The sequence below is a fragment of the Cervus canadensis genome, chromosome 1 (genome assembly GCF_019320065.1).
Source record: "Cervus canadensis isolate Bull #8, Minnesota chromosome 1, ASM1932006v1, whole genome shotgun sequence".
Classification (NCBI taxonomy): Eukaryota; Metazoa; Chordata; class Mammalia; order Artiodactyla; family Cervidae; genus Cervus; species Cervus canadensis.
Window position 1 is genome coordinate 14,765,588 of NC_057386.1, and position 26,500 is coordinate 14,792,087.

At 57.1% G+C, this 26,500-nt stretch overlaps 1 protein-coding gene across 1 annotated transcript; it reads right to left on the reverse strand.

Annotated features, from left to right (window-relative positions):
- Nucleotides 1–2,787: 2,787 nt before the first annotated feature.
- On the reverse strand, nucleotides 2,788–26,046 carry KCNH6 (potassium voltage-gated channel subfamily H member 6). Its single transcript, XM_043465207.1, has 14 exons — nucleotides 25,920–26,046; nucleotides 24,870–25,100; nucleotides 19,328–19,489; nucleotides 18,894–19,099; nucleotides 15,243–15,668; nucleotides 13,224–13,614; nucleotides 11,591–11,790; nucleotides 11,139–11,391; nucleotides 8,094–8,287; nucleotides 7,858–7,896; nucleotides 6,340–6,424; nucleotides 5,675–5,843; nucleotides 3,935–4,121; nucleotides 2,788–3,615 (listed from the first exon to the last, which is right to left on the reverse strand). Exons 1-14 carry the CDS (start codon nucleotides 25,993–25,995, stop codon nucleotides 3,331–3,333), a joined length of 2,904 nt encoding a protein of 967 aa, XP_043321142.1. The 5' UTR covers nucleotides 25,996–26,046; the 3' UTR covers nucleotides 2,788–3,330.
- Between the last annotated feature and the right edge of the window lie 454 nt (nucleotides 26,047–26,500).

Consider the following 26,500-nt stretch of genomic DNA (forward strand, 5'->3'; position numbering starts at 1 on the left):
TTGGCTATTGTGCCCTTGGCTTTTGAAACCTCCTTGCTATTGGCCTAAGTGTTTGTCATTTCAGCTACTTGCCCCGCCCAACTCCGGAGGCGGGGCAGGCGCTTACACAATCCCAAAGATCATTGGCTGACAAAGATATCAGTCAGAGAGATAACGGCGCAGTGCGGGTGAATGGGGGCGTGGGTGGCGAAGCGGCTGGCGTGCCAGGCAGCAGGCCTTCAAGTTCTAGGCCAAGTGTCTGAGAGTGAGACCTTTTGTGTGACCTGCTTTCATTTCCCCACTGCAGCTGCTATTCCCAGCGGCTACTTCACGCTGTCGAGTAAAAATGAAAATTCTCCCTTTACCGGAGGTCCTGCTGTATTTCAGGGCTCTGAGCTCGGTGGCCTGGCTGCCTGGCCTGTGCCGGAACGGGAACCTCTTTAATTTCCCGCTCGTGCCGACGTCCCAGTTAAGCCGTAATGTTGTTCCCCAGCGCTCCAAGGGCAGGCCGCGAACACACCGTTTTCACATGAACACACCGATGTGTACTGGGGCCCAGGCCCAGCTACAGTCCGGCTTTCGTGCGCTCTCCTTGTCGTAAAAATGCTCGCAGTGCTAGGGTCGGTCCTCAGCAGGCGATAGCCACACCAGCGTGGCTCTCAGTGTTTATTCCTCCCCATTTCATCCTTCCCACTAGCGTACAAGAGCAATTGCTAATCCAGCCCTAAATGCTGTATCTGTGTCTTCAGTTTGAAATGGAGAAAGGTCCGATTCTAGGTAACATCTGTTTATAATTTAAATGGTTTCCAATGGTGTGCTTTCAACACAACTAAAGGAGAATTGTAATGAACTGTTAGGTGATAACATTAAGTATGGGCCTTCCCAAGTGGCGCTAGTGGTACAAAGAACCCGCCTGTTAATGCAGGAGACGCAGGTTCGATCCCTGGGTGGGGAAGTTCTCCTGGAGGAGGAAATAGCAACCCAGTCCAGTATTCTTGCTAGAAAACCCCATCGACAGCAGAGCCTAGCGGGCTACAGTCCTTGGGGTTTCAAAGAGTCAGACACGACTGAAGCGACTTAACACATCATTAAGTATAGTTTTTAATGATGTGATTGTTAACACAACTCAGAATTCAAAGAAGTGAGTGCCACTGTTAAATATATAACAACCCCCTTAAAGTCCCATCTGCTTCCTTATGTGAACAGGTTTCTCTGGGCTTATGTTTTACAGTAACAAAAAAATATTTATCCACTCACATGAACTGAGAGAAAAATTCCCTCTTTTAAGAGGTGTATGTCAATAAAATTTTAGTTTCTATAAAAATTCAAATACAAGTATTAATGTTGTTTTGAAAAACCCAGTACTAATAAGTGTAACCCTTAAAGCCTTAGTAAGGTTAGAAACAATTACTTTTAAAAATTATATGTGTGTGTGTGTGTGTGTCACAAACACATATGATAAGGTTATCAATAATATACTTTCAAGCATGGTAATAAATTACATGTTGGGTAAACTTTGAATGAAATAGAGTGAAATTATGAGCAGAGAAAGGGCTTCCCTGGTGGCTTAGACTGTAAAAAGTCTTCCTGCAATGTGGGAGACCTGGGTTCGATCCCCGGGTTGGGAAGATCCTCTGGAGGAGGGCATGGCAACCCACTCCAGTATTCTTGCCTGGAGAATCCCCACAGACAGAGGAGCCTGGAGGGCTACAATCCATGGGGTCGCAAAGAGCCAGACATGACTAAGCGACAAAGCACAGCACACACATGAGCAGAGAAAAGGGGACAGTGTTAAAGAAGAGCTTGTTTTCCTGTTTTTAAAATGAATGACACTGACTTCTTCTGTGGGGGGCAGAGCAGAGCATGTGGGAATCTTAATTCCCCAACCAGGGATCGAACCCTCACCCCCTCATTGGAAGTGCAGAGTCTTAACTACTGGACTGCCAGGGAAGTCCAAATATTGGCTTCTTGAATCACTGCTATTTGGATCTAAATGGATCAATATAAATGCAACAGTTTATAAAGTGTCAATATTTACAACACACTGGCAATTATGTCGTTTGCAACTATTTAAAGTTATCGTGGAGTACTTCAGATGTCAGCTAAAAATGTATAAAGGAGAAATACATTTTTAAAATTCTTTTAGGGAAAAAGGACAGAACCTGTGACTTTTTGAACAACAGCCCATTTCAGTGGAGTAGTTGACTGCACATGTTCTCAAACCAGACCATCTGGGTTGAAATTATGTCCTTCTTTTGATATATTTTTGGGAAATATTCTTTTTCTTAAAATCAAAGTATAATCTACACATAGAAGTGCACATATTCTTACAACCTGAAACACACTCATACAATCAGCACTTGGATCAGGAAACAGAAGAGTACCAGCACCCCAGAAGTTCCCCTCTTGCTTGGGTAAATTTCTTAGCGATTCTCTACTTCTGATCCTTCTCTCTCAAATGAGGATAATAATACTTACCCCATAGGCTTGTTGCAAAGAGTCAACAATATCTGCAGGGAAGTCAGCACAATATACCCTAACACAGAAGAGTGTTTTGGAAGTGTTAGCTCTTGTCATGATTCCCTGTGGCCACCATGCCAGAGTCTCTCTGCTTCCCTTCACCCCAGCCTGGCTAAGAACCCCTTACTCTGGGGGCTCCAAGACCCGGTGGATTCACCTTCAGGTCCCCAACACACAGCTCCTTGGAAGAAGATCACAACTGTCAGGATTATAGCCCCATCAAGGACCTGATGACCCTCAGACAAGTTACACACCCAGCCCAACGTGAAGTATGCAGACTTTATTAGCTCTGAGACCCTCTACTGCCCACTAGGTCCCAAAGGTCATCACAGAACCATCAAGGGCAGGGTGGCTGAGGGCTGGAGTTCTGGGCCCTGATGTGTCCACTGCAGAGGAGACTCCCATCTCTAGCTGGTTCACAGGCTCTCCGCAGGAGGTCTTGACCAATCCTGGGGACTTGGCTGCATCGTGGGGGAGAGTTCTGAGGTGGGAGGTGACTGGACTCTGCACAGAGCCAGGCTCTCACACAGAAAAGATCAGAAACGTCTCCTTTCTTTCCTAAGCTCTCTGTCCTGGTAGCTACCTCCACGCCTGAGGCTCATCCACCCTCCACCAGCCCTGCTGTCTAAAGAGAGCCCTGGAGGAGACTGGGGGAAGTCACGAGCCTCTTCACCTGCACCGTCTGGGGTCACCTGGATTGGCAGTTTGTAGCTATTCTAGGTGAAGGGCTAGTTTAGAGGCTGTCTGCCTCCCCCACATCCTTAACTATCACCTTACCCACATTCAGCTCCTTCATAGTGCTTTTTTTTTAAATCTTGGGGCACAGTGGCTCTAGCTCCTTGCAAACCCAGGATCTGAGCCATGTCTCTGGAACTCCAACTGCTTGGGCACAGAGCTGAGGTGTTCAGGGAGGGAGGGGAAGCGGGGCCCACAGACAAGCCCCTGTACCTCCAAGGGACACAGAGGGGAGGCCAGGGGTGAGGGGAGCCCCTCGGGCTGCTTCTGTTCCGAGGACAGTGTCAGAATTCTGTCCATTTCCATGGCAGAGGGGGGCATCCTAGAGGAAGAGTTCCTGAGCTCCGGCCTCCATTCATCCGTGTCACCATAGCTGGGCATCTGGGGGGTCAAGAAAGAGGGGGGCAAGCAGGGTGGGGAGCCTCCCCAGGCCACCCTGACTTCGGCGTTGGGAACCAGCAGGAGATGTATCCTGCTGCCCCTGCCCCCAGTGTGGAGTCCATGGTCACAGTCTGGACTCTGCTACCACCTGTCCAGGCTGCCTGTTGTCACTCAGACCATAAGAGAGGACAGCAGAAGTCACAGCTGCCCTCAGGCCACAAAGGCCCTGGGCTGGATGACCACTGAGACCAAGGTAAGGGTGGGGGAAGCCATGCAGCCGCCGCCAGGCAAGCCCCTGGGGGTCCCCTCCACTGCTCACCTGTGCCGGGGGTGGGTCACCCTGGGGCAACTGGGTTCCTGGACTCTGAGTTGCTGAGCTTGCAGGGAACAAGGCCAGGTCATTGGAGGCGGAGGCTCCCAAGACGTAGCCAGTGTGGTCCTGGGGAAGGGGCTGCCGAAGGAGCTTCAGGATGCGGCTGAGGTCTGAAGACATGCGGGACTCCAGCCTGCCAGGCAGAACCCCACAGTCAGGGTCAGGGTCAGGGTTGGCAAGACCAGTTTAGGGACTGAGGGCAGCCGTCAGCTGTGTAGGCTGCAGGCTGAACCTGCTGGATGAAGATATTTCCCCGCTACAGTCTACATGCGTGAGTTCTAGGTCACCAGTCACATCCAACTCTTTGTGACCCCATGGACTGTAGCCCACCAGGCTCCTCTGTCCATGGGATTTCCAGGCAAGAATACTGGAGTGGATTGCCATTTCCTTCTCCAGGGGAATCTTCCCGACCCAGGGACTGAATCCGGGTCTCCTGCATTGCAGGCAGACCAAACTCTTTAATGTCTGAGCCACCAGGGAATCCCCTACAATCTACAGCCTCCACCCAAATTCCCCTTAGTACATTCCTGACTCTGATAATCACAGTGATCAGGCAGCTGTGCGCATCATTTAGTCCTCAGAGTGAAGTTTTTTTAGGGGGGAGGGTGGGTACCAAATTACTTAATTTGAAGGAATGGTACTAAGGAAAGAACTTAAGTAGATGTTTCAGTACAACTTATAGAACAGGTGAAGGTAACCCAAACACGCCTGTGCTGCCTTGGTAACCAGAGAACTCCCCCCACCCCCACCCCACAGCTACAAAAAACCAGCCTAATGCTCAGCTCTCCTTATCACTGTTTCTCAGAGGGTGCTTGTGAAAGAGACATTCTGCCCTCATCATGAAGCTTCGACAGGTATTCTGGTTACCCCCACTTCACAAAAGGGTAAACCAAGGCTCAGAGTGGTTGTTACTTATACACAGTATTGCTGCTAAGTTACCAAGCCAGAATTTGAACCCAGGACTGTGTTGCCCCTAAGCCCTCACTCTGCCACACAGCCCTGACATCCACAGGCCACAACCCCTTTCCAAGGGCTCATGGTATTTTTTTAAAAAATATGTATATATTTATTTATTCGGCTGTGCTTGAGTCTTAGTTGTGGCATGCAGGATCTTTAGATGTGGCATGAGAACTCATAGTTGCAGCATGTGGGATCTAGTTTCCTGACCAGGGATTGAACCCAGGCCCCCCACATTGAGAGCATGGAGTCTTACTTAGTCCCTGGACCACCAAGGAAGTCCTGGGCCCACAGAATTTGTTTCAGCATGAAGTTACACCCCTCTCGGCATGCTCCAGGTTTGCTGGGACAAGCCATCCAAGGAATTGTCCTCAGTAAGAGGGCTGGGGAGGTCTGCAGCTAAAAGGGGCTGGCCATTCTCAAACCGTTGGGTTTCCCCTGTGGTTCAGCTGGTAAAGAATCCACCTGCAATGCGAGAGACCTGGGTTCAATCCCTGGGTGGGGAAGATCCCCTGGAGAAGGGAACAGCTACCACTCCAGTATTTTCTTGCCTGGGTCGCAAAGAGTCAGACACAACTGAGTGACTTTCACTTTCAGGTTTTTGCTTTCATTCTCAAACCCACGGAACACCCAGCAATGTCCCCAAGGCACCAGGAGGGGGCGCCCGTACCTAGCCTGCCCCAGGCCTGCCCTCCGTGGCTGCCCCATCCCTGCCCACAGGTCACCCACCTGTTCATCTGGGCCTGGAGCTGCTCTAGCCTGGAGCCTAGCTCCCGAGGCCAGCAGTCTGAGTCTCCCTGAGGGTTTGGGGGGCTCTGACTTGGCCTGGGGGGCACTTGCTGCAGCAACTCAGGCCAGAGGCCAGATGCGTCTGAGATGCTCAGGGAAGGGGCTGCACCTGCAGGGGGTAGAGAGGGAAGCTTGAGCCAAGGTCCAGCTGGTTCCGCAGGGTGGGCCTTCTCGAGCAGAGCCTGGGCCCCGTTCCCTACCTGCTATGGGAACATGGGGTGGGAGGAATGGATCTCCTTCCCTGGGTGTCCTGCCCTCATAGAGGCCTGGCTTCTAGGACCCAAAAGGCTGTAGCCCTGGCAGTAGGGGTGGGCCCCAGCCTGGGGGTGCTGGCTGGGTGGGGATGTCAGCCCCGGCCTCATTGTCCAGGGAGCTGCCGCCCAGAGGGGCCCATAGTACCTTGATGGGCCGGTATCCACCCCTGAGGGCAGCCCTCACTCAGGCTCCAAGGACACGGGGGAGGGGCGCAGGGGCCTCCAGTGCTGAGCCTGGGGAGGTCTCTCCTAGGAGAGGCAGGATGGGGAGGACCTGCCAAGGGCCAGGAGGCTGGGCAGGGCTTTCGGGCCAGGGAGGGGCAGACTCTGGCGGGGGCTGATTTTGCTCACCTGACTGGTTGTCACTGAGGAAGAAGCCCTGGTGGTCTTGACTGCCTGGAGCCTGTTGGGGTGATGACTGGAGACCACCGCCTGCCTTGTGGGGAATAAGAGCATCAAGTAATGGGGGCCACAGCCGGGACCAGGCCTCTCTCCCCTCCCCCACCCCCGTGGCAACTAGGTGAGGGTGGTTGCAGGCAGCTGGGCCCCCCCAGCGTGCTCCCAGCAGCTCCTCTCCAGCGTGGACTGGCAGGGGATGCCCAGGGGCTTAGGGCCGGACAGACCCCAAGGAGTCCTGCGAGAGGCTGCCTTGAGCAGCAAGGTGGGGGTGGGGGAGGCAGGGGAGCTGTTCTCCTTCCATTTCCTCAGGACCCTGGGACCCGCGATGTGACAATTCCCCCTGAGGGGTGGAAGTCTGGAAGTCCCAATCCTTTCAGGGGTGCCCTCATCCATGCCCTTGGCAGCCTACCACCCTGCTAATAGGACTTGGGGGGCACCCAGGGGCTGCAGATGTCCCAGGCCATGGACACCACAGCCCTCTTGCTCAAGTGTCCAGCCACTGCGCACTTGGGCCACCTGATGCCTCCTAGTAGCTGGGCACCCCCTGCCCCCCGCCCCCCACCAAGGCAGAGTCCTCACAAGAGGCCTCCTAGACAGGCCAGGCAGGAAGAGGAGAGCCTGGGGAGGGGAGGACAGCATAGGGCAGGGTGGGGAGGGCCGTCTGGAGCAGGTAAACCTGCCTCAGCTCCACCTCCAGACGCTGGGTGCGGGGTTGGGCCAGCGGAACCCTCCGCCTGAGGCCAGGGCTGGGGGCTCAGTGCCCGGGCCTCGGCCACTGTGGCCCCTGCCAGGCGCACCTGCCCCCTCCTTCCCACTAGCTGGTTCCCGACCCTCCCCGGCACACAGACCCTTCTGGGCACTTCCACTCTGTGCTGGCTGTCCCACACCTTGGCCACCCTGAGCTCCACAGATATTTGGTCTCACTGCACACCCTTGAGACTGCCTTGGTTCTTCACTATGGAGCTCTTGGGAGTTCCCTGGTGGCCTAGTGGTTAGGATTCTGGGCCCAGGGTCAATCCCTGATCAAGGAACTGAAATCCCACAAGCTGCTTGCTGAGGCCAAAAAAAAGAAAAAAACTATTTAGCTCTTTCTTCTTTTTTTTTCCTTCTTCTTTTTGAGTTATTATAATCTCCTCCACTGAGTGATAAATTTGAGAGGAGAGATTGCTCTATCACTGCTTACACCTCTGGGACCTGGACTGTGAGCTCGTGGATGGCAGACACTGCTGCCCGCCCCCACTGTCCCCCTTGCAGCTTGGAAGGATGTGGTGGGAAAAGCCTGAGCTATGGAGATGCACAAACTTGAGTCCCATTTTGGCTGCACCACTGAATATATGATTTACTGTGTGACTGTGTGGCTTTAGACATTTGTCTGCTAGGACCCTCAGTTTCCCCATCTGCAAAATGGGGATAATAACACCACCTGCAGGAAGACTAAATGAGATCATGTAGAAGGAGCCCAGTGCTTACCACATAGTTGGTGCTCCGTAATTGGTAGCTATCTTCATACTTAGCATTATGTTGGCCATGGGAGGCACAGAAGTGATTATGACAAAGGATGAAGAGGGGGGGTTGAAAAGAAGGGAAGCGGTCAGATGGGTCCTCTCCAGCCAAGCAGGCCAAGAGCTCAGCAGGCTGACTGGCCATGGCCCATTACAGGCTGGCCGAGGGCCACCCCCGACCCGGCCCACCCAGCCCAGACTCACGTCCCGCAGGTTGAAGGTGACTTCCAGCTTACTCCAGAAGCTGTCTGCGAAGGCAGGGTACATGTCCAGCACCTCCAGCAGGTCTGCCCGCTGGATCTTGTGCAGGTCACAGTAGGTCAGGGCCCGTACATCTGCGCTGGACTTGCCCGGCCGGGCATGGAGGCTAACGGGCTCTCCAAAGATGTCATTCTTTCCTGCCAGCCAGAGGGGCGGGGGAATCTCCAGGGCCTGGCTCTCTGCTCTCTTCTGAGGAGCCTCCCTGAGGACCTCTTAACCTTGACCTTGCCCAGCTTCAGGGTTTCTGCCAGGCAGGGGCCTGGAACAAGGCTGGACGTGTTGGCTGAGGGCAGGGAGTGTGCAGAGACCCTTGCCACCCCAACCTGTGGGTCCCCTTGCTATCTCCAGGATCCTTGAGACCACCTTCTACCAGAATCTCCTTCCTGTTTCCCACTTGCTTGGGAACTGCCCCTACCACTCCTACCCAGGGAACAGCAGACAGAAGAGACACCAAGGGCTCCCTGCCCAACCTCTTCCTCTCTGGCTGGCCACAGAGCTGCAGAGTGGCGGGGACCAGGGGTCAGGAGCACCCAGCTCCCTGGGACAGCACCTCAGGCTTCTCTCTCTTCGGTTCCCACTCCCACTGTGAGGCCAAATGACCGGCATGGCCCTCTCTGCACCCCGGTGTCCCCATCTCTAAAATGGCCATAACCATATCTGCCCTGGCCACCCCCGCCCTGGGTGGTCCAGAGGAGCAGAGGTGATGCTGGAGGAAGTGCCTCGAAGAGCAAGAGGCACCAGACAGATAGATGCAAGGTGTTAGGATGGACGATGTCACAGGGTGGACCTGGGCTGGATACGGGGACAAGTGGTGGGGGTGCTGGGCCATTCTGGTGCCAGGCACTATGCTAGCCACAGGATAAAAACATGACTAGGGTTCTGTCCCACCCACAAGGAGCTCCCCCAGATCCCCGACAGACAGATTACAGAATGATCTCTAGAGCCTCAGAACAAGTAGGAGCCAAGAGCAATGGGACTACAGAAGAGGGAGGGGTTCATTCCACCAGGAGTGGTTGGAGGCGGGGAGGGGTCTTACAGAGCTACTGGAGTGGAGGGTGGGCTGTGAGAGTCTAGGAGGGCTGGTCTTCCAGGAAAAAGGCAATCGGGTGGAGGAAGCAGGTTGTGGTCTGTGCAGCACAGTCAGGGTTCGGGGCAGAGAACCCAGGGCCAGAGTGCCACAGACCATGATTATCATGGCCACTTCCCACAGGAAAGTCCAGCCCCCAGCCTGGCCATTCTGCACAAGGAGTGCTAAGTGTTTGCTCAGTGATGGCTGGAGGCCAGGACATGGGCCCCCAGGAGAACAGGATAAAAGGTCTTTTACCGAGGAGGGGATTGAGGAGGCTCAGAGAAGGGAGGGACTCTCCAGGGTCACATATGAAACCCAGCAGCTAGAAATCTGGGCAACATTATAAAGTGATGGTTTTCCAGTAGGTGAAGGATTATGACCTAAAGTCCATTTCTTCTCAGGACAAAATGAGAGTTCATGTCTCTAACTGAAACTTAAATTGGACTGGCTTCTTAATTATTAATAATAATTGTATCTCTTCCACCTGGATGGCACTTCTAAACTTGTCTGGGAATGAGGGACGGGCTCATAGAGGAGCTGAGCTTGAGCTCAGCATTGAAGGATGCCTGGGGCCTGACGGGATGGGCGCGAGGCAGGTGCTCTGAACGGAGTGGCAGCATGTGCAGAGACACAGGGGTGGGACAGATGGGCAGGGGTAGAGAACTAAGTAGTTTGATGGCTGGAGCATGAACCACCAGGGGGACGGTGGCAGGACCTAGGGGTGGCCAGAATGTGGAGGGCCGTGCACAGGGGTTGACATTTGTCCCACGGGTCATGAAGAACCACGAAAGGATTTTGAGCAGAAGACTATGCCCAGATGTGAATTTCAGGTCACTGGCAGGTGGAAGATGGAGTCTGAGGTACACCAGATTCAGGCTGCAGGAAAGGAGCTCCTGACACCTGCCCAGGAAGGACATACTAAAGACTGGGCCCAGGCAGGGACAAGGAGACAGGTATGGGACAGAGAGATCTCAGTGCAGGGAACAGACAGGGTTCTGTGGCTGCCTGGATGGTGTGGGTGGGCCAGGAAAGGAGGAAGGTACTTCCCTGGCTGACTCCCAGGTCTCTGGCCTGGGCAGTGGGAGGTTCACAGTGACGGGGATGCCCATGGAGCTGCCTTTGAGGGAAGATGATGATTTCAGATTGAGATAAGTTGTTTGGTCTGCCTGTGGAATGTAAGGATGGCCATATCTGGAGACAAATGGAATTTTCCTCTCTATGGAGAGACTGGGGCCAGGACAGAGCTCTGGGGGTCCTTGTGGCATAGGTGAGGCTGAGATCATGAGAGCAAGGAGCTGGCCCAGGTGAGGATGTAGTGGAAGAAGAAAGCGAGGGCAGGCCGGAGGGAGAGGACCGGGTGGAGGAGAGCCTGGCCAGGGGAACCAGGGGACGGGGAGGCTGACGGCCTGGTCAGGGACTTGGGGTGGGCTGAAGGCAGGGGGGAGGCGTGGAAGATGAGAACCACCTCAGACAGGTGAGTGACCTGCCCAAGGTGAGCGGCAGAGGCTATGTGGGCCCCCAGTCTCTCCCCTGTCCAGAGCTCCTTATCCTTCCTCCAAAGTCCAGCTATCCCTGCAGCTGCAGTGACCACCCCGCCTCCACCTGAGACAAGCCCTTGCCTTCTCACCCCAAGCTTCCTAAGGGCAGGAGAAAGTCGCAGCCTGCCTGGACTTCACCAGCCCTGGAATCCCTTCTTGTCCACCTACCAGACCTGTCTGAGCCTCAACTTCCCTATCAGGAAAATGGGGCCTGTGGCCAGGGTTGGTGTGAAGGATTCTGTGAGCTGGGCGTCAAGCACCCCTGTGGCACATGCTCAGCACGTGGCAGGTGCCATCAGCGTCCCTGGCAACAGCCTGGTCCAGACAGGACACTTCCCCCACCCCACCCACCCCCAGCCCGGCCCTCCCCGCGCGACCCACCGAGGATGGCCACCACCACATCATCGCGCAGGATCTCGATGGAGCCGCGGGAGATGAAGTAGAGCGTGGAGAGCACGTCGCCGAGGTGCACCAGCGTGTCCCCGGGCGGCGCATGCGTCGTCTTGAACTTGACGGCGAGCGCGCGCAGGCAGCCCTTGCTGGCGCCGTGGAAGGCGGGGCAGTGCTGCAGCAGCGCGCGATGCAGGTGCAGGCAGATGTCGGCCTGCAGACACTCGGGGAAGCCCTTCAGCACCTGCGGGGCGGCGGGGGCGTCCAGCCGGGTGCGGCCAGGGCTGGGGGCTGGGGGAGCCGGAAGTAAGGAGGGTTCTGGGGACGCCCAGTGCCCGCGGGACCTTGGTCTCCCCTCACCGCCCTGCTCCAGGGGCATTCGCCAGAGCTGGGACTTGAGCGAGGTGGGCCGCCCCACCCGGGCCCGAGCGGCAGGGGCTCACCGCGTTCATGTCGATGCCATTGGTGTAGGACCAGGCGTGCTGGAAGTACTCCTCGAGGCGCTGCCGCAGCGGGTTGGGTATCTGGTGGAAGCGGATGAACTCCTTGACCCGCAGCATCTGCGTGTGATAGCGCGCCGTGCCCGAGTACAGGCGCTGGATGATGGCCGACACGTTGCCGAAGATGCTGGCGTACATGAGGGCTGGGGCAGGGCGGCAGGATGCGGGGCTGAGCTCCAGAGCATCTCCGCCAGGTCACACCACCCCAAGGCCTGCTCCAGCCGCCCGCACCCTGGGATCCCCCTTCCAGGGACCCCTCTGTCCAGGGCAAAGTCAGAAGTGTCCAGGACAGTGCCAGGGTGTCTGGGGTGGGGGCAAAGACCCCTGGGTTTTCTGCCCTCCTCCTTCCACCCTGTGCCTCTTGGCAGCTTCCGGGGCCCCATAGGCCAAACTCCTGAGAAGAAAGAACTAGGGCAATGGGTTTTTTTAGTTCAGATTTGTTTTCTCTTCCAAGTTGTAAAAATATTATAAAGGGAAAACTCTTGGTCTCATGTTTTCACCCTTTTTCCCCCCTTGTTTTTGTTTTTCTGGGCTTTCACATCTCTAAATACTCTGAACATGACAACTTAATCTACGTGTAACATTCCACACTGCCTCTCCTGTTCCTAGGCCGCGTGTCTTGAAAGGCAGGAAGCACACTGTGAGGCCTGACAGTACACAGCCCTGGGAGCTGGTTCTCTGGGAGTCTGTCCCCTGGGCTGGAATTGGGTCTCTCTGTAACCCCTGGCAAGTTAGGACATTCAGTTTCTTGGTCTATAAACAGCTCATACTATGGCCGTCATGGAGTAGTGATGGGAACAAAACAGGGACCTCTGATAAGGACTTAGAAAAGTGCCTGGCAGGGACTTCCCTGGTGATCCAGGGGCTAAGACTCCATGCTCCTAAAGCAGGGGTCCCCAGTTCGATTCCTGGTCAGGGAACTAGATCCCACATACTGCAACTAAGAGTTCACATGCCTCAACTAAAGACCCTGCATGCTGCAACTAAGACCCGGCACAGCCAAATAAACATATATTGAAAAGAAAAGTGCCTGGCAAGCACTTCATAGATGTGGACCTGTGCTAAGAAGGGCCCTGGGTTTTGGTTTAGTGCTCTGCTCTCACTATCTTGAAATACTTAATAATATTTTAAACAAAGGGCTCCACACTTTCATTTTGCACGAGGCCCTGAAAAGGAGGCAGTTGGCCCTGATCCCTGGTATATATTGAGGGCTATAGATTCTGTATATAGTTAGTGTGAAAGTGTTAGTCACTCAGTCGTATCCGATTCTCTGTGTCCCCATAGACTGTAGCTCGCCAGGCTCCTCTGTCCATAGGATTCTCCAGGCAAGAATACTGGAGTGGGTTGCCATTTCCTTCTCCATTTCCTTCTGCCCAACCCAGGGATCAAACCTGGGTCTCCTGCATTGCGGGCAGATTCCGTCTGAGCCACCACGGAAGCCCACAGTTAGTGTACGCACATGCAAAAATTCATTGTGCTGCAAACTTAGGACCTGCCAGTCACAGAAATTGTTACTGTGTTATATCTCATTACAAAACTCAACCTGGAATTGGTGGGCAAGGCCCCGGACACTCACAGCCAATGAGCATGACGCAGATGGAGAAGACCTTTTCGGAGTTGGTGTTGGGGGAGACGTTGCCAAAGCCCACGCTGGTGAGGCTGCTGAAGGTGAAGTACAGGGCGGTGACGTACTTGTCCTGCACCGAGGGGCCCGAGGCTGGGTCGCTGCCGTTGTAGCGCTTGCCGAGCTGCGCGCCCAGGCTGTCCAACCAGCCGATCTTAGGCTCCAGGTAGGGCCGCTCCACGTTGCCGATAGCATACCAGATGCAGGCCAGCCAGTGCGCGATGAGCGCAAAGGTGCACATGAGCAGGAAGAGCACGGCCGCCCCGTACTCAGAGTAGCGGTCCAGCTTCCGAGCCACACGCACCAGCCGTAGCAGCCGCGCTGTCTTCAGCAGTCCGATCAAGGTTGTGGTCTGGAGAGGCAGGGAGGGGGCCCCGGAGCTGGGGTCAGCCCTTGAGAGATTGCGCATAGGACCACATTTATTCCCTTGCGGGTGTGGTCACATAGTCATTCAACAAACACTTATGGAAAGCCTGCTTTGGGCCAGGCTCTCAACAGTGGGACCCCATGCAGGACCTTAAGGAACTCTCAGCCTAAAGCTCAAAATAGCCTTATGGTTTGCCAGGACAGAAGCCGAAGGGGAGCACAGAGGAAGGGGAGGAAAAGTCTGCAGCAACAGGGCAGGGAAGGCTTCCTAGAGGAGGTGACACAGGAGCTGAGTCTTGAAAGATGAAGCTGGGTCTCCAGACAGGAGGGAGAGGGAAAGGGCATTCCGGGCACAGGGAGCAATATGAGCAAAGGCATGGCCGTGAAATGGCACGGTCCACCTGGGGAACCGAAGGTGGTGCTGCAGGTGCGAGCGCAGAGCAGAAGGCGGTGCAGTGGTGAGGAAGGAGCCTGGAAGGTGGGCAGGGGCTGCTGCTGTGGCCACAGGCTCCTCAAAGAGCTTGGCTTTTATCCCAAGCTACTGGGGAGAACTGAAAGCTCTGAAGACTGGACTGAATGAGGGTCAGGGTCAGATAAGTGATCTGAAACTTGCTCTGGCTCCTGTGTGCAGGGGCTGAGGCTGGCAGGTGTGGGGCTGGGGCAGAGGCAGTAGGAAGACCACTCCGTGTCCAGGCAGGGCCAGTGCAGGTGGAAAGAGTGGGGAGAGGACTTGGGGATAGATTTGCTGGAAGTGGGTGGGTGGGCATGGGAGCACGAAGTCACGATGGACACTCCGTGCTGGACAGGCTAGGTGACTGGTGTGTGACTGGAACACAGGAGGCAAGCTATTTGAGTGGAAAGCTGATTCCAAGGGACTCCCCTGGCGGCCCTGTGATTAAGAATCCACAGTGCAATTCAGGGGACACGGGTTCCATCCTGGTCAGAGAACTAAGGTCCCACATGTTGTGGAGAAACTAAGCCTTCGAGCCACAACTCCTATGCCCAAGAGCCCCAACGAGACAGTCAGTGAGAGTCCGCGCTCCACAGCGAAAGATCTAGCATGATGCAATGACGGTCCCCAGGTGGCAATTAAGATGCAACAGCCAAATAAATAAATGAATGAGTGAATGAATAAATAAATAAATATTAAAACAACAGCAACAAAAAAGCTGATCCCAAGGAGATGGGGCGAAAGGACAGAGTGGGACTAGAAGCTACGAGAACAGCATGAAAATGCCCTCCCGTCAGCTGTGAGAGGCGGAGTGGGCGGAGTGGTGGGGCTGGGGCTGAGGAGACAGTCAGGCTGCCCTGAGAGGCAGCCTGTGGATTTTCAGGGTAACTATGGTTTAGAAATCAGCAGGACAGGCGGGCCGCATGGGCGTGCCCGTCCCAGAAGGGGCAGGGTTCGGGAACAGAGAGGGCATCCAGACCTACGGGAAGCCCCAGCTACTCCTTCTCCAGGGCTGGGAGGTGACAGATGTCTGAGGTCCCTCCTTCCCACCACCACCTGCTTCGGCAAAGGTGCCCCATGCCAAGTACTCCCCGTACCCAGGGCCGGGGCACAGGGGACCGCGGCGGGGGCCAGCCTGAACGGGGCTCACTCACCTCGTCGGAGCCAGTGCGAAAGATGAGCAGGTCGAAGGGGATGGCAGCTACCATGTCGATGAGGAACCAGCCCTTGAAGTAGTGGACGGCGATGCGGCGGGGATGGCTGACCACCTCGTCGTTGGTGTTGACGTAGGTGGTGCGGAAGTTGATGACGATGTCCACCACAAACATGATGTCCACGATGAGGTCCACCACGGTGAGCGGGCTGCAGGTGTAGCCGCAGTCCCCGCGCTGAGACTCGTCCTGGTCGCTGAGCAGGAAGGCGGCCGAGTAGGGCGTGAAGACGGCCGTGTAGATGACCAGCAGCAGGATGAGCCAGTCCCACACAGCCTTGAAGGGGCTGTAGTGCAGGAGGGTGCCCCGGTGGATGCGAGGGGCCTGCAGCTTGTACTCCGGCAGCACGTCCGCTCCCAGGGACAGGACCTGGGTGTGGGGACCGGGCGGAGGTCAGCCGGGTGGCCCCTGGCGGGGAGATGGCTCTGGGAGGGGTGGAGATGCAGGGGTGAGGCCAAGGAAGGGAGATGTGGGAGAGGGTGGGTGGCAGGGCGGTGCAGGGGAGAGGGGATGAGGCAAAGATGGGGGTGTGGCCCGTAGGACACGGACACGTAGTTCATAAGAGGACAGGAGTGCTGGGAGGACGTGAGGAGAGGAGGTGGGGTCCAGAGGAGGGGGGCAGCTCTGTCTCATAGTGACCCCATGTTTGAACTCCCCCATAAACAGGCCAGCCTGGAGTAGGTGAAGACAGGATTGGGGGAGGGAAGAGGGGAGGGCCAGGTTTAGGCCAATTGAGGGGGTGACTAGTCTGTCTGGTGGGTTTGGGAAGTTTCCAGTGGTCAGGTTTCCCATGGGAACAAGTCACCTCCAAAGTAGCCTCTTCATTCCTGAGAGCCCTCTGGGGCCTAGACCAGGGAGGGCCCACCCTGGGGCCAAGTCTCAGAGCCTTCCACGGAAGGAATCAAATTTTGGGGGTGTATAGTTAATCTGGACTCTTGATGGGCCTGGGTACTGGTGGCCTTGACTACTTTGCACGTGTCCAAGGAGGGGTTGATCATTACATTCTGAACCCCTTCTGCTCTGAACCCCACCTCTGAGACTTCGGCCAACATACAATCACCAGGGCCCAGCCTAACATGCCCAGGCTCTGACCAGCTGCCCAACACAAGAGACAGCTGGGAGCAGAAGGCTTGCCTTTTGTAGCCAGACTTCCCAGGTTGATCTCGGGTCTGACATTGCTGTCTGTTTGTCTTGGGGCAGGTTTTGTAACTTCTATGAGTCTCAGTTCCCTCACTGGCAGAAGGGGACAACAAAGGACCACAAACACCACGGGGCTGTTGGCTGTACTAAGTAAATGAGCTGGTGCATCATTTTTTTTTTTTTCGGTAGTGCCACGCATCATGTGGGATCTTAGTTCCCTGACCAGGGATGGAACCTGTGTCCCCTGCCTTGGAAGCTCGGAGTCTTAACCACTGGACTGTCAAGGAAGTCCCAAGCTAGTGCATCTTGATGGCACGTGCCATTACACTTGATAATCACGCCTCTCTGCTCATCCAGTGTCAGACACTGCCCTCACAAGGATGGGGCCTGAGAGTTGTCCCATGGATCATCACCCCAGCCCCTCCCTGACAGGATAGGGACCTGCAGATGGTTCTGGTTTAAGAAAATCTGCAACATAAGGTTCTGGCCCTGCAAGCCAGATCCATTAGCAGATGGGATCACAGTAAGGAAGATCCACCCAAAGGCTGATTTCAACCACACGGTCCCCCATCTGCCGTCCAGACCCCTGGGAGGGGCCACAGTGTCCTCACCCTGCAGGGACCTCCTGCTCAGCCTTGGCCTCAGCTCCTGTTTGGCCTCCCTGGGAAGTTTCCCCTGACCCTGCACAGACCTGACCCAGGTTTTTTTTATTTTCTCCCACCTCCTTGTAAACGCCCTGACAGCACAGTTATCTCCACGGACACAGCGGCAGCTCTCTCGTCCGGCATGCCCCTCTGAGTCCACGTGGGGGCTCAACTAAGGGGGCTGAATGAGCACTGAGCTTGTGTCATCATGACCATGTCCACCCCTGGCTGCTCAAGACCAACCAGGCGGAAACAGCAGAGCACATGGAGAGGGAGGGAGGCGGTCAGAACTCGGAGGGCGGGGTCAGAAGAAGTGTCCCCGTCCTAGGGGCTTCTAGTTGGGGTGCCACCTCCCCCACCACAGATCTCCGGAGTCTCCCACCGCCTCCGGGGCCAGCACCCAGGACCTTCCCAGTGACTCCAGAGCTGTCAGGATGTGGGAGCCCAGATATGGGCTCATGGCCCTCTAGGCCCTTTGAGTTCTGGTTGAGGCCCGTGTGACTTCCCTGCTCTGGGCCATGCCAGCCCCTCCCCTGAGCTCTGGCAGGCTCCTCCCCTCCTTAGGGGCAACATGGGGTGGGTTAATAAAGCCAAGAGGGGCTGGGGTAGGGGGCAGGACAAGTTGGGTGGGGGCAGGGACCACGCACAACTCTCCAGCCTGACAGCCCCCATCACCCCATCACCAACCTGAGGGTCCCAGGCGCACAGCTAGGTAGGCTTCCCAGGTCACTGGCCCCCCGCGCCCCGCCTGATGTCCAAGGGCCCAGCCCTACAGCCTGGGGTCTTTTCTGCCCCAGGGCTCTTGCACTTGGTGAGTGGCTGGGTCACAAGGGGTTTCCAGCCCACCTGCTCCAGCACAGAGGGTGCTTCAGGTGAAAGGGGGCAGGAGGCAAAGAGCTGCTCCATCCCCTCAGGGAACGAAGTCCCAGGGGAGCTGGAGGAGGCCTCTGATCTTGCTCTGCACCCCCTTGCTCAGCCCTGGCCTAGGCACCTCTCAGCGTCTCCTAGGGCCAGCACCCTCAATGTCAAATGAGTCCTCAGAGACCATGTGGTCCAAGTCATTCCTCCAGATGGGACCCTGGGGCCCAGACAAGGCACAGGTCTCTTGCCCAAGATCACATAGCAGGCAATGGCAGGGCCCCTGAACCTTGGGCAGTGTTCTCTGCACTTCCCTCTGGAGAGGTCAGCTGGGGACTGGGGCATCAGGCCCCAGGAGGAGGGACAGTGTGGTCAGCTGGAACAGAGGACCCAGGGCAGTTTGCCCTGGGCTGGCCAAGGAGGGGCTGAAGGCTTCCTGGCTGTTCCCCAGGGACCCGCGCCAAGGGAGCTGAAGATGCCAGGCTGCCCACCCCGCTGCCTGGACTGTGGAAGCATCTTGTCCTAGGGGCTGGCTGCCACCTCAAAGGCCAGGGGCGGGAGAAGGGCTGGGGCTCCCCACCCTCTTCCCAGTATGGCCCTGACACCTCCTCTCTCTGCTTCTCCTTCTCTGGGACTGGCAGAGCCTTGGGCAGGCCCCAAGGTGTCCTGCGGGTTCCCCCTCCCGGCTCCTCCAGGCCTGGGATGTGGCATTGCTGACCCACCCTCCCCTGGCTCCAGGAGCTGGGGGTCAGGGTGGAAGTCTCAGGGCGGGCCTTCAGGTCTAAGGAATCAGACTCTAGCAGGACAACAGGCCTGGAGCTCAGACCAGACACCAGGGCTGGGCAGGCCGGCTCCCTCTGCTCCCCCAGCCCCGGAGGAGTCCAGAGCCTGGGCCTGAGAAGGGACTGTGGGGCCCAGCACGGCCCCGCTGACCCTGGCCTGCAGGCCGCACCTGGGTGACCTTCTCGGTGACGTTCTGGGTCCGCTCCACGACCTTGTGGGGCGCGATGATCTCAATCTCCGTGGTGGAGCCCGAGCGGTGCTTCTCCAGGTTGAACTCCACAAAGTTGAGTGTGAACTGCGGGATCTGGCTGATGGTCCTGTACTTGACCCTGCCCGCCCCAGGTCCCTGCGCCCCCGGCCTGCCATGAGAGCCGTCTGAAACCAAGGCCGGGGTCAGAGCAGTCAGGGCTGGGGACCCGATGCGACACCTGATGCTGCCGCCCACAAACGCCACCTGCCCCCCTCCCCGCTCCCCCTCACCACCCCTCCCCTTGCCCCGCCCCCTCCACCTGCCCCTCCCCCACGCCCCTCCCACGCCCCTCCCCCTGCTCCCGCCCCTCCCCCCACCTGCTCCCCTCCCCACCCATCTGCTCCCCTCCTCACCCGAGCCCAGAAAGCTCTGTCGCAGCAGGCGCTGGGACAGGCTGCGGCTCCCCCGCTTGGCCAGGAGCTGCGCCAGGTCCTCGAAGTTGAGGATGAACATGATGACCGCCCCGTCCTCGTTCTTCACGGGCACCACATCCACCAGGCAGCGGAAGCAGGAGGCTGTAAACACCGTGGGAAGGGAGGGTGGGATGTCACCGGAGAGGTCCTCTCCTGCAGGAACCTGGCCTGGGGAAGCTAGGCAGGGGGTTGGGTTAAGGTCAAGTTGAGAGCAGCCGTGGGTGGGGGAGGAGGCCCCCAGAGTGACCAGAGCTGTTGGTGACACTGCCCAGCAGCGCCCCACCCACAGAGCCGAGGTGGAGAAAGCCGCTAAGCTCCTCATTAGCAGATAATGCAGCCTCGGGCCCAAGTCCACACTCGGCCCTCAGCTCGGGGCTTAACCTTGAGGTTTGCTTCTGCTGTAATTAAAGCTGAGCAGATGGGGGTGGATTAAGTGGGGAGGGGAGGTCGGGTCTCCTACCCCCATGTAGCTCTGGCTGGCCCTGGGTTCAGCTCCTGTATTCCTGTTCCCCAAAGATATCCTGCTCCCCTGATGCTGGAGGGAACTCACTGAGAGCACACCCAGAGCTGGGCACCGAGCCTGCTGGCACTTTAGGCCTCAAGCTCCATGGTGGTGCACGGCGGAGCCCTGGAGGGCATCCTCGGACCCCTGTTCTGCAGAGCCTGGGCTTCTGAGAAACTGACCTGCTGGGGCTGGCTGGGCCATGCATCAGCGAGGGCTGGGGCCATGGAGCGGGGAGCCCTGCGCTCTCATACACAACAGAGGGATGGGGACTTGTCTGGGCCAAGGACACTGGAGTGAGGGCCAGGCTGCGGCTCCAGAACAGGAAGGGGCCTGTGGTCTCAAGGCAGAGGTGCTGGGACTAGGGGTGAGGCAGGTGGGGCACTGGCCTGGGCGCTGCAGAGGGAGAGGGAGATAGATGGCAGGGTGGGGGTGGGACAGGCTCTCCTGCCACTCGCCCAGCCATCGCAGGCTGCTCAGACCCAGCCATTGGCCCTTTTGTTCCTCTTTCTCTGCTCCAGGGTCTTGCTCCCTCTCCCATAGGTGAATGGAACAAAACAAGCTGAAACTGCCATGTTCCCTAGAGCCCAGGCAGCAGGCTGGGCGGATGCCTGTGAGCCCCGCTCCACGGCACCCGGTCATCCCATGTCTCTCAGTTCAATGTTGATGGGTGTCAGGTCCAAGGATGCTAAGGGCAGGGGACTTGGGTAAACATGACTAGCAGAAGGCAGATATGTCTATCTTGTTTGCTGGAGGCCAGGACCTGTCCCAGGTGTTGTTAGCAGGGTGAATGAAAGAATGAGTGTAAATGTGAGTGGGTGGGAGGCTATTACTACTTTGGGGTCCATTAGAATCCCTCTTCCCCCAGATCACCCTCTGGTGCTCCCTTCCCTGGGCGCCTTCTCACCCCCCTCAGTGCTGGGGTGCAGCCGAGCTGTCCACATCCTCCCTCCCACTTCCCTCCCTGGAGCAAGAATCTCCCGGATCAGATTCCTGGACTCCCAAGCACCCGGCAGCCATCTGCCAGCTGCCGCGCTGGCCCCAGGGGAGACATCCACACCGAGGAGAGGCCGCCCGCTCGCCTCTGAGACCCACTCCTGGGCTTGCGGGGCTGTAGGCCTGCTTCCCAGACCAGAGCCTGGCACTCTCATCAGCCCAGGGCATGGCAAGGCCTGGGTGCTGGGACCCACCCAGGAAGCCTCCTTGGCCAGTGGCCTGAAACACCACCCGCAAGGCCATTCTCTCTTCTCACTCTCTCTGGCACTGCGGAAATCTGGCCTGGTGGGGAGCTGGCAGAGCTGGGCAGGGCTTCCAGGCTCTATGCTTCTGGGGGCTGCCAAGGCCCAGCCTGTACCTACTGATGCTATCTTTGGAAAACTGAGGCTGAGAGTGAACCAAAGACTAGCCCATCAGAGCAGTGAGGGCTGGAGGGCGGCTTCATGTAACACCCCCTGCCCGACCTTCACACTCACCGCCTGGGGGTGATGGAGACAGGAGGATTCGGATGAGATCAGAGCATTCTTTTCCTGATCCCTAAGCTGTCTTGGGCTTCCCTGGTGGCTCAGACAGTAAAGAATCTGCCTGCGATGCGGGAGACCTAGGTTGGATGCCTGGGCTGGGAAGATCCCCTGGAGGAGGGCATGGCAACTTATTCCAGTATTCTTGCCTGGAGAATCCCCATGGACAGAGGAGCCTGGCAGGCTACAGTCCACGGGGTCGCAAAGAGTCGGACATGACTGAGCGACTAAACACAGCACTCATGTCCTTGCTCACGAGTGAGTGGGTGTGGGTGACCAGAAGTGGGTGAGTGTGTCACCCTAGGGGGTGCCCGGGAGTGGTAGTGTTCCTGTGCCCTCGCCCTGATCCTGGAGGGTGGTCGACAGGCTCTGCTCTCTGCTCGCCCTCTCTTGCAGGGCTTCCTCTCAGGGCCACCTCTCTGACCCTGGACAGTGGGCTCATCTCTCCCCTCGGACAGCGCACTGCTCTCGGCTCTTCTCTGCCTCTTAGATGCGCCCCTTCCTTCAGTTCCTCATAGTCCCCGCCCCTCCCCTTGGAGGCTCTCTTGTTGTCTATCACCCCCATCTCTTTGCACCCGCATCTGGCCTGTGGTGAGCCCTCAGTGAAGAGCTGGTGACACAAAGGCCGCCACTAGGAGTGCGGCTGCTCCACCCTGCCTCCCCGCTGGGTGTCTCTGGCATTCATGGCTGAGTGTACAGAAGACACTGGGACCTCAGACCTCCACCCATGTCCTTCCTCCTGAACTGGAGCTGAGGACTGGAGGAACCCCAGGCTCCCTCGAGTCTGGCTTGGAGATTAAGGAACTCTCTGGTTTGGGGTCATCAGAGAAGACAATCCAGCCAAGGCACGCAGGAGGGGCTGGCAGGTCCCCAGTGGGGGCAGTGGTAGGACTGTTCTCCAGGCCTCCCTCCAGACTCGCATTAGCTCAAGTCTTGTGGCCATCTCCATGCTTCCTAGCTGTTAGGTTCTTAACTTTTCCTAGTGAAGGTAGATGGCAGCAGAGCCAGTTTCTCAGGGGTCTCTGAGCCCTGTCTCATGGGGTAATTTTTGTCAAATGCCCTGGCCTCTTTGAGCCCAGCTTTACACAGATGCGCAATGTGGAGGTGTATGGCCACAGACTCTCTACTTGAACTTGGAGAACTGTCAGTGGTTTACCCCTTTAGAGAAAAAGAGGATTATAAATCAGCTAGAATTCTGTAGGGGGTGAGGGGGTGACTCCTCCTCTAATCAATGGAAGATGGGGGAGAGGAGGTATTGACCTGAGGAAGGAAAAAAATCACCATTAGGATGCCTTTCAGCAGGACTATGAGAGCCATGTGAATATGATAAAAACAAAACAAAAAAACAATCACGTGGTTAGAGTGGACCAGAAGGTGTACCTAAGTTATTTCAGCATCCCATCCTTCTCTTAGGGGAATGCTGGCCAGAAGGTTCCCCTTTCTGGGTTTCACACCAATTTCAGGCAGGTCCAAGGTGCTCAAGGTCTTGGACTATAATAGGTCAAGGTGGGCTTCCCTAGTGGCTCAGATGGTAAAGAATCTGCCTGCAATGTGGGAGACAGAGGAGCCTGGCAGGCTACAGTCCGTGGGGTTGCAAAGAGTCGTACACGACTTCGTGACTAAGCACAACGCACAGGTATGTGGCTAACTTTTCATTTTCACCCACAGAAAACCTCTAAGACTAGGTCTCTGGGGGCTCCCTCTGACTGCTAGAAGACACCAACAGAGTTTGGAAGATCTGAGGATCTCCGAGGGTCAAGGCTTGACCTTGACCTCGGCCCCCAGCCCAGACACAGTTAGGGTGCTGAGGAGACCCTAAGAGCCCTGAGCTGACATCACTAGGAGTCTATGATCAGTTCTTACCCCTCTCACGCCCAGGTAGTGCTCTGAGGTCAAGGAGAGGGACAGAGGGACCTGTTGTCCTCCGTCATTTCCTCCCGTCCCATCCTGTTCCCCTGGGACCCTTCTCACTCCTTTGACTGTCACCTCTGCTCTGCAATGATGTGAGGAGGTGAGGTCACAGCTTTTAAAAATATTTTGACTTCGTTAACCCTGTGAGTGCTCCCAAAGTAAGCCAGGTTCTTCCTAGTCCCCTAATCACTACCCTTGCATTCACGTGGGTGGAGGCAGCAGGGGACAGCCAGAGGGACAGCCAGGACCTGCCCAAGAAGCACTTTAAGCACCTTAAACACACACACACACGCTCAGGTTTACACGTACATTCATTGCCCACACACACACCAGGCCCCTGTAACTGGGACCATCAGCACCTTTCAGCCCCAGTCCAAAGGTGCCTGCCCTTTACCTGCACTCCAGGGGCCCTCATGCTTTCTTCCCCAGGGAGGGCCCTCTTCTCGGGCTTCCTTCCCCAAAAGTTCCGCCTCGGAACACAGAGGCTGTTGGGTTCTTTTCACCCCTCTTGGGATTATTCAGACCAGATATATCTGAGGGAAGAATCCAGAGACTTGGGGTCCAGTCCCAGCTAGGACCCACACAGTAGAATCCTGGCCAAGTTCTTTCTTTTTCTTTGGGCTCAGTTTCTTCATCCATGAAATGAGGGATTAATCTAAGCCAGTGGTTCCTAAACCTGACAGAACAGCTAAACTGCCAGGGAGATTTTTCCAAATACACCTGTTTGGGCCTCACTTCACACACATTTCTGAGTCAGCCCCTCTCTAGGGAAGGTGTGTTTTGGAAAACAAGTTCCAGGTAATTCTGATGCAGAAGCAGGCTGAGGGGGCCACTGATCCAGATGATTTCAAAGGGATTTTGGGGACCCTAGTTCCCACCCATCTCTTTCCTCCCCCCACAGACCCAGTGGAGACACTGAAGTACTGAGAGGAGGGGCTTGAAGGGCTCCAGAATTTCTTATCCTCAGCCCCCGCCCTATGCTTCTGTTCTGTCTGCAGTAGCTTGGGCTGGCAGTAATATCCCAAACTGGACAAACCTCCAGGGCCAGCACAAACTCCGGGTCCTGTCTCCCCAAGGAGCTGGGGTCCCTGAGACAGACCCAGCCCTCTTTTCAAGCCAGCCGCCCCCATGCCTTGCCTGGCCCCAGAGGCCTTGAGGGGGTGACTCCTCCCCTAATCCCCAGAGCAGACGGAGATGAGGAAAGGTTAATTTCCGTCCCAGCTGCCTGACAGCTGGGGCTGACAGTGACAGAGTGGACAGCCAGGAGACCGGGGACACGGGGGAGGGACGATGGTGTGGGAGGCCCTGCATGGGGCCAGGACCAGTTGGTGGCTCAGCCTCGTCCCTGGCCCCTGAAAAGGACCTCGGAAGGCACTGCACCCAGGGTCCAGCACTTTCTCCATACAGCTGAGGAAACAGAGGCCCAGAGAGGAGACAAGATTCATCCAGGCCCTTTGGTCCCCAGGGTCGGTGCCCTTCCCATGACCACTCTGCCTGGACAAGAGAGGGGCCAAGCCTGCCTCGCAGAATCTGTGGCCTGAGGGTGCCTCACCATCCTTGCGGTAGTAGAGGATGTCCACCTTGCACTCCTCGGCGCCCAGCAGGGCCTGCGCCAGGCGGGACATGGCACTGCGTGGGGTGTTGGGGCCTGTGAGGAAGTCGCAGGTGCACGGTCTCTGCATCACTTCCACTCGAGAGTAGCCGAAGAGTTCGCAGAAGCCATCGTTGCAGTAAATGATGGCACAGTTCTCCATCTGAGCGTTGGCGATCAGGAACTTACGACCTGGGGCGGGAGGTGGGAGCCCATGGCAACCAGGACCAGGCAGTAGGGAGGGAAAGATCATAGGGACTTGTGGGAGCGGTTGGTGTGTGTGTGCGTGGGGGGATTGGATCTGGATGCACGGCAGAGCTGTGATCAAAATGAAGGAAGGGGGAGGTCAGGTCTGGGGAGGGTGGGAAGACCAAGAAGGCCAGAGTCATGGGGTAAGGCCATGGGGCTCCTGGGAGTAATGAGGGGATGGTCAGGAGGGGGAAGCAGGACGGTGACCAGAGAAGTGGGGGAAGGGGAGTCAGGCCTGGGAATTGTGGGAAAACCAGCGCAGTAATGGGGTCAGTGAAGTGGGAGGGAGACCCAAAGCTTCCTGGAGCAGGGAAAGGGATCGGCAAGAAGGAGCAGGGGTGTGACCAGATGCGGCCCGGCCTGGGTGAGCTTCTAGAAAGACCAGAGTGACTTGGTCAGGAGGTGAAAAGGAGGGCGAAAAGGAAACCTCTGGAGGAAGTTGGGGGCAGGGTGGGGGAGTCAGGAGGGAAGCATGGCAGGGATACAAGGGGAGGTCAGAGCTTAGAACAGGCAAGAAAACAACTCAGGGGTGAAGCCGGGAGCTGCACTTTGCCCACCGTGCAGCGGAAAGGAGGGTGGCGTTGGAGCTAAAAGTAGGGGCTCGCTGGAGGAGAAAGTGTTTCCCGGACATTGAAGAGAAGGATATGCGTTCGGCATCAGACACCCCCCACCCTGCTCCATTCGAAGTTAGTAAAGGGTCCGGCCACTCCTGCCACCGAACCAGGGCTCCGGATCGTGCCCCAACCCACCGCACACACTCACTCTGGCCCTCGAACTTCCGGATGATGGTGTCCAGGTAAGTGTTTTGGGGCGCGACGTGGCCCCTGCGGACCGGCATCTTTCGGCCGCGGCCTCTGCCCGGAGTCAGCAGCGCCCCGGCTCCCTGCTTCTCCGCCTGTCCTCTGGCTCAGCGGCGTCCGGCTCCGGTGGGCGCCGCCCCCGGGGAGGGCCGCAGGGCTTCGTGCCCCGCCCGCCCGCCTGCGTCTACCCCTCTGCTGCCCTCCCCGGCCCGCCGCTCGCCGCGCGTCCTTCCCTCCGTGGCCGCCCGGGAGCTGTCCGCGCCGCGGTGCTGAAAGGAGCCGCGCGGCAGCGGCGGCGGGGCGGGGTCCGCGGGGCGGGGGCAACTTTTCCGGGACTCAACGGGGCAGGGGCGGGGCCCTGACTCTTCGGGGGCGGAGCTGGGCGCGAGTCCGGCGCCAGGAATCAATCCGGTAGGGCCTCTTTGAGGAGCTTCTGCTCCGTCCCAATGGACTGTGCCCTCGGCCCTCTCAGACCCGCTTCAGGTACCAGGTGGCCAGTCTGGACATTGCGAGGCCGTCTCTCTCAAGCAGGGGAGGAGAGGA

Bases quoted from the DNA above. Each gene is read 5' to 3' on its own strand.
- KCNH6 (XM_043465207.1), bottom strand. From the start codon at position 25,995: ATGCCGGTCCGCAGGGGCCACGTCGCGCCCCAAAACACTTACCTGGAC. The intron at 11,791-13,223 runs GTGAGTGTCCGG...GCCCTGCCCCAG, and splicing joins CTGCGTCATGCTCATTGGCT to CCCTCATGTACGCCAGCATC. The intron at 7,897-8,093 runs GTGAGTCTGGGC...CATAATGCTAAG, and splicing joins TCACCTTCAACCTGCGGGAC to TATGAAGATAGCTACCAATT.